The sequence below is a fragment of the Opisthorchis viverrini genome (assembly GCF_000715545.1).
Source record: "Opisthorchis viverrini unplaced genomic scaffold opera_v5_86, whole genome shotgun sequence".
NCBI classification, from domain to species: domain Eukaryota; kingdom Metazoa; phylum Platyhelminthes; class Trematoda; order Opisthorchiida; family Opisthorchiidae; genus Opisthorchis; species Opisthorchis viverrini.
In genome coordinates, this window is record NW_008751742.1 from 484,026 (window position 1) to 490,970 (window position 6,945).

The 6,945-nt window shown below is 45.1% G+C and overlaps 1 protein-coding gene across 1 annotated transcript in view; it reads left to right on the forward strand.

Moving 5' to 3' along the window:
* Positions 1-938: 938 nt before the first annotated feature.
* Positions 939-6,945, forward strand: part of T265_04895 (hypothetical protein) — a gene marked incomplete at both ends in the record, with an annotated part of 19,402 nt that continues 13,395 nt past the window's right edge. The window contains 4 exons of the mRNA XM_009169755.1: positions 939-978; positions 1,014-1,287; positions 4,256-4,323; positions 4,359-4,632. Of these exons, the coding sequence (XP_009168019.1) occupies positions 939-978; positions 1,014-1,287; positions 4,256-4,323; positions 4,359-4,632 (656 nt within the window). The remainder of the gene's footprint in view (positions 979-1,013; positions 1,288-4,255; positions 4,324-4,358; positions 4,633-6,945) is intronic.

Consider the following 6,945-nt stretch of genomic DNA (forward strand, 5'->3'; position numbering starts at 1 on the left):
TAAAGCTAGATGCCGTGGAATCTTTTTGCCTTCCCGACGGGTTTACGGGACCCTTTTTGCATGCCGTTAGAATAATAGCTGGAAATCGACCCCAGTGACGCTTATACTGTTGCTTTCTAGCCAGACCGCCCAGCGGTTTGTCCGTTGTTATTCACTGGGCTCTTGTTGAGGTTAATCATCGTTCAGCTGTAGCACTCTTCCGGTGCCTAAATGCCATGCCACCCAAAGGGAGAACGAGGACTGGGATACTGCCAGGTTGCCCAAGCCTGGGTAGGGGAAGATGAGAAGCAGAGGTCGGGTTCGAACCACGGATCTTCCGGTCAGTAGATTCGTTCTTTCACTATTGAGCCATCCCTCAAATTTTCGCAAGCTTTGCAAAGCTCTTCTGGGTTCTTTTCACCGGTTTCTTCCTGCTTCCGCATCGGAATAGCTCAGTGCCTAAGGCGCGAACTTACTGACCGGAGGGTCCGTCGTTCGAACCCAGTCACGACATCTCGACTACTATTGTTTTGTGCAACATGGAAGTATCTCGACCCTCATGTTTCCTTCGGGTGACATTGTAGCTAGGCACTCAAGATGTGTTACATCTTCCTTGTCCGACTATTGCCCCTCGCCGCTGTTCCAAGGCATTGGTACCTTGTTGTTGATCGCTTTTCAAAAGGCCACCACCACCAAGTCCTTTTTTCAGCTCCCTACCAGTGCACTCTTTTTTCCACGGTTGAGTTGGTGCTTAGCTTCATTGTTTACCGCTGGTGTATCGTTGTCGATGTTGATTACTATGACTCAGTTTTGAAGACCTTGAGATGACAGGTAACCGTGGAGATGTTTCATGCACAATAAATGTGTGCAGCACACCACACGGAGTGTTCTAGATACATTGCGTGTAATATCCTTTTGCTTATTTTTCCAGCATTCTTTGTTATTCTCTTGAACTCGGGATGGTTGTGAAAATTATCAGTTCTTTCCTGGCCCACATAGGTAAGATTTCTTCAGCGATATACTATACGGTTCAGGTCCTAACTCAGAATATCTATGGGCTCGCCTTATATACAGTGCTTTGAGAGCGCCACTGTATCATCTGTACTTTGAACTGTTTTTGATTATGGGGATTATCTGGCTTCTGTTCAAACGACGATATCGCATAAATGATGTAATACAATTGACAAATGCAGAAAAACGACAGCTGATTGAAGAGTGGACTCCAGATGAATTGGTGCCAAGGGATTGGGTCCCACCGGCAAATTTGTTGCGACAGTTTCATCGTTATGCTGTCAGTCCGATTTCTAAGTGAGTCAAGTCAATTTTTTGCACAGTGAAAACTGAAGACGCTAGTTCCGTGCACTTGTTACTGTGTCAGTGATTTACAACTACGACAGATTCATACAATCTCGGAATCCACCGGCGAAATCAGCTGTAGTCAATCGTGGACTCTAGTGGCATGTACAAACTGTTCCATCACCAGTTTCAAGGCAGTTATAGGTTCAGGGAGTTGCTCAATCTATGACAAGTTGTTTGACATCGCGACTTTCTGAACACGTTAAGACCTTTGATGATGACGAACGCCGAGATCACTTTGATGATCTCTGTTCATGGAATGATGGCTTACTGATAGCCTTCCGGTCTGGCTTAGATAATGGAACGGGCTAGAATGTCAGCACACCTAGTAAGCAATTCCACGAGCAATCCGCCAGCATATCAGGTCTGCGAGATCTGGTCGCGCTATACTGATACTGGGGTATGAAAGTTCCATACCTAAAGGAAGTCATTGGAGAAGAACCACCATACTGAATGATTCTTTCGAGCTTTGAGAGCCGAAGCTGACTAGCTATGTCAGGGTTATCTTTCTGACGCCCACATACCCATGGTGTTGCTATCATAAAAGATAGGGCGCATCCTTTTATGACGACCGCTACTCCGCAAATATTACCTTCCAGAGTACCAGAGTATTACTGAAACAGAAGCTGATTATTATCCTCTCGAGTTCGTAAGTCGTAAGCCTCGATCTCATAATTCAGCAACTACCTGAGTGCTTGGTTCAACCGTAGAATGCTGGTATTCTGTTGCACCGGCTTATAGCGATCTGCACGTACATACCTATGCACACGTGCCCCAAAGTCCACACTTGGTTCCTATGAGTCTTTGATTTCACTCGCGTCGCCTCGTTCGAACCCACAATTTGTGACGTCTGTCCTCTTGAAATGAACAAAAATTAATGCATCTGGGAATTCTACCTTAAGTAGAGTGCACTTCCTTAAAAACACTGAGTTCTATTAGACCGAATTATATCTGTGTCAGCAGAAAGTTTGTATTTAGTATTATTAGTCCAAGTAACAACGGGTATCCAGTCAATTGAAGATGCTTCCACTCGGTCGCTAAGTACAGTACCCACACTGGCATTTCAAACTGCACCGGCATCTGTGTCACCAGAGAGGCGGAACCGGAACCTGTAGGAAAGCGAGAAGGCAGTCACTTTGCCTTCACTACTTGCATCATGTATCCTGTTTCTTCGGGCTGCTCCGCTTTGGCCTTCCTGGCATGGTTGAACCTTAAGGAACTGAGTTCCATCCAATATATCATGCAGGATCATTGCAGCGCAAAAGCTCGACCACCACGACAAGGTGACTGCTTTAGGTTAGGTACTGTACCGACCAACAATCACTATTTCCTCTGAATCTAGGAATCAACAATGCATCCGAAGAATGTTAGGCGGATGAAGTCTTGTCAACAACCAGAGATCATCAATCCGTACAATATACTGTAACTAGAATGTCTGGACTGGTGTCATGTTCCTGCAAGCATTCTGCCGGAACCCCTTCTCAAGATTTCACTCCTCTTATACCATTCTGAGACTTCAAGATGCGAGGATATTGAGGCTGTTGACCGATCTACGCCCCTAGGCAGCTGCGTAGACTGCGGTCGTACCGTGATGCATTAAGAAGGCCTGGGTAACATTTTTCAACTTTTGTCATTTGTAGTACCAAAATCGAGTTCCTTTGAGTTTACCCAGGCGTGTATACAAAGCGACTGTGGGAGGCAGTCTTAATTTATGGTATTAAAACTTCGTCCCGGCGATATGAATAACTCCAAACCCTTGATCACCAATTCTCTCGCAGCATGATAATAGTCAACTGACTGGAACGTGTACTCACCGAGTTGGCATTTAGAAGAGTACTTCATAAGAAAGCGGAATCACTAGAGCAGCAAATAAAATCCATCAAGCTAGGGTGTTTGAGACATGCACTACGCATGTCTAACCATCGCCTACCGAATAAGACGTTTTTATTCCTAACCCATGCTCGTGAAAACAGGCCGCAACATGGCTGAGCGAAGTAAAAGCGGTTATAATAAAGCTAGATGCCGTGGAATCTTTTTGCCTTCCCGACGGGTTTACGGGACCCTTTTTGCATGCCGTTAGAATAATAGCTGGAAATCGACCCCAGTGACGCTTATACTGTTGCTTTCTAGCCAGACCGCCCAGCGGTTTGTCCGTTGTTATTCACTGGGCTCTTGTTGAGGTTAATCATCGTTCAGCTGTAGCACTCTTCCGGTGCCTAAATGCCATGCCACCCAAAGGGAGAACGAGGACTGGGATACTGCCAGGTTGCCCAAGCCTGGGTAGGGGAAGATGAGAAGCAGAGGTCGGGTTCGAACCACGGATCTTCCGGTCAGTAGATTCGTTCTTTCACTATTGAGCCATCCCTCAAATTTTCGCAAGCTTTGCAAAGCTCTTCTGGGTTCTTTTCACCGGTTTCTTCCTGCTTCCGCATCGGAATAGCTCAGTGCCTAAGGCGCGAACTTACTGACCGGAGGGTCCGTCGTTCGAACCCAGTCACGACATCTCGACTACTATTGTTTTGTGCAACATGGAAGTATCTCGACCCTCATGTTTCCTTCGGGTGACATTGTAGCTAGGCACTCAAGATGTGTTACATCTTCCTTGTCCGACTATTGCCCCTCGCCGCTGTTCCAAGGCATTGGTACCTTGTTGTTGATCGCTTTTCAAAAGGCCACCACCACCAAGTCCTTTTTTCAGCTCCCTACCAGTGCACTCTTTTTTCCACGGTTGAGTTGGTGCTTAGCTTCATTGTTTACCGCTGGTGTATCGTTGTCGATGTTGATTACTATGACTCAGTTTTGAAGACCTTGAGATGACAGGTAACCGTGGAGATGTTTCATGCACAATAAATGTGTGCAGCACACCACACGGAGTGTTCTAGATACATTGCGTGTAATATCCTTTTGCTTATTTTTCCAGCATTCTTTGTTATTCTCTTGAACTCGGGATGGTTGTGAAAATTATCAGTTCTTTCCTGGCCCACATAGGTAAGATTTCTTCAGCGATATACTATACGGTTCAGGTCCTAACTCAGAATATCTATGGGCTCGCCTTATATACAGTGCTTTGAGAGCGCCACTGTATCATCTGTACTTTGAACTGTTTTTGATTATGGGGATTATCTGGCTTCTGTTCAAACGACGATATCGCATAAATGATGTAATACAATTGACAAATGCAGAAAAACGACAGCTGATTGAAGAGTGGACTCCAGATGAATTGGTGCCAAGGGATTGGGTCCCACCGGCAAATTTGTTGCGACAGTTTCATCGTTATGCTGTCAGTCCGATTTCTAAGTGAGTCAAGTCAATTTTTTGCACAGTGAAAACTGAAGACGCTAGTTCCGTGCACTTGTTACTGTGTCAGTGATTTACAACTACGACAGATTCATACAATCTCGGAATCCACCGGCGAAATCAGCTGTAGTCAATCGTGGACTCTAGTGGCATGTACAAACTGTTCCATCACCAGTTTCAAGGCAGTTATAGGTTCAGGGAGTTGCTCAATCTATGACAAGTTGTTTGACATCGCGACTTTCTGAACACGTTAAGACCTTTGATGATGACGAACGCCGAGATCACTTTGATGATCTCTGTTCATGGAATGATGGCTTACTGATAGCCTTCCGGTCTGGCTTAGATAATGGAACGGGCTAGAATGTCAGCACACCTAGTAAGCAATTCCACGAGCAATCCGCCAGCATATCAGGTCTGCGAGATCTGGTCGCGCTATACTGATACTGGGGTATGAAAGTTCCATACCTAAAGGAAGTCATTGGAGAAGAACCACCATACTGAATGATTCTTTCGAGCTTTGAGAGCCGAAGCTGACTAGCTATGTCAGGGTTATCTTTCTGACGCCCACATACCCATGGTGTTGCTATCATAAAAGATAGGGCGCATCCTTTTATGACGACCGCTACTCCGCAAATATTACCTTCCAGAGTACCAGAGTATTACTGAAACAGAAGCTGATTATTATCCTCTCGAGTTCGTAAGTCGTAAGCCTCGATCTCATAATTCAGCAACTACCTGAGTGCTTGGTTCAACCGTAGAATGCTGGTATTCTGTTGCACCGGCTTATAGCGATCTGCACGTACATACCTATGCACACGTGCCCCAAAGTCCACACTTGGTTCCTATGAGTCTTTGATTTCACTCGCGTCGCCTCGTTCGAACCCACAATTTGTGACGTCTGTCCTCTTGAAATGAACAAAAATTAATGCATCTGGGAATTCTACCTTAAGTAGAGTGCACTTCCTTAAAAACACTGAGTTCTATTAGACCGAATTATATCTGTGTCAGCAGAAAGTTTGTATTTAGTATTATTAGTCCAAGTACGAAGTGCTTCCAGGGTCTGCTTTGCGTGAGGAATGAGGCATTTAAATTTTTGTTAAGCATCTATCGTTGGCGTCAAAAGTGGAATGTGAAACGGGCAAACAATTTGTGGTTGATAAGCTCATCCATACGTTGGATTATCAGTTAACAGAAGGCATGACTAATATCACCTTGGAAATTTTATGGTGCTCATCAGTATAAGTCTACAGAACGGATAAACAGGTCGTGATTTCTGATGATGAGATACCGGCGGTAAATCGTTTTTAGGCCGTGACGAAATGTTCATTGAATCAAGCTGTGGGAGAGAGGGCTCGTTACCGCACAATGAATTCCTTGTCAGCTAAATGTCACAGATCCATCCAATAAAGCCATATTCTGCGTCCCCCGATCGATCCTTACATGCGAAAAACCCCATGGAACTCGCTATCTATTGAATCCATCGTCCGATCCTGTTTAAAATACATTTCACCTCTGCGTCAGGCCAGTTGATAGTGGAGACCCGCCATACTAGGTGTCGATGGGTGAAAATCCTTCGACATTGTCTGTACAGTCTGATTCTGTGATTTCAAATATCTAGTTTTGGTTATGAACGTCGTGCGAAATCCATTCAGTATTACGGATGATGGCATTCAGGGGGAGCTAAATGAAATAGGCGACGAAGGGGGTTGGCAGATTGTTACATAGACTTTTGGCGCAGAGCGTAATATGTGTTTCCAACTCATACTGTCATGAAACAGGCCTCTTTGATTCTAGCACAACTGCTACCGCCATACCTTATTCTATCGAAGCTGTCTTTTACTCCGTTAAGTCTACGGATTTAAGGTGTTGGCTGAATTTCGAGATGGGTCTACCTGTTAACAGGCGTGGAACCACTGGACGCCTGTGCATAGTTGGCGAACCACGCTGGGTTTGCACGGAACCGGTGATATTGATGTAAGATCCTTGATGGGACTCAGCTGTATCCCAATTTAACTGCCTAGAGTGTTAACTTCCGAAAACCCCAACCACACTTCTGCTCATAGCATAACAGGTTTGGTTCCAAAGCACTTGTTGGTAGCTGCGGGTCGTCTGGATTGTCATTTTAGGTTTCGTTCATCTTTTCATGAACTTGTGTTTGTGCAGCTCCTATGTCTAGGGTTCTACAAGAAATAATTGACCTGATGATTTTTATCTCTGGAGAGGATAATCTTACTCAGCTATGGTGGTCGTTGGCTTGTTCGCTGAGCCGGGCAATTTGATTGCAAAAGTTTCATAACCAATCGAGGTGACATC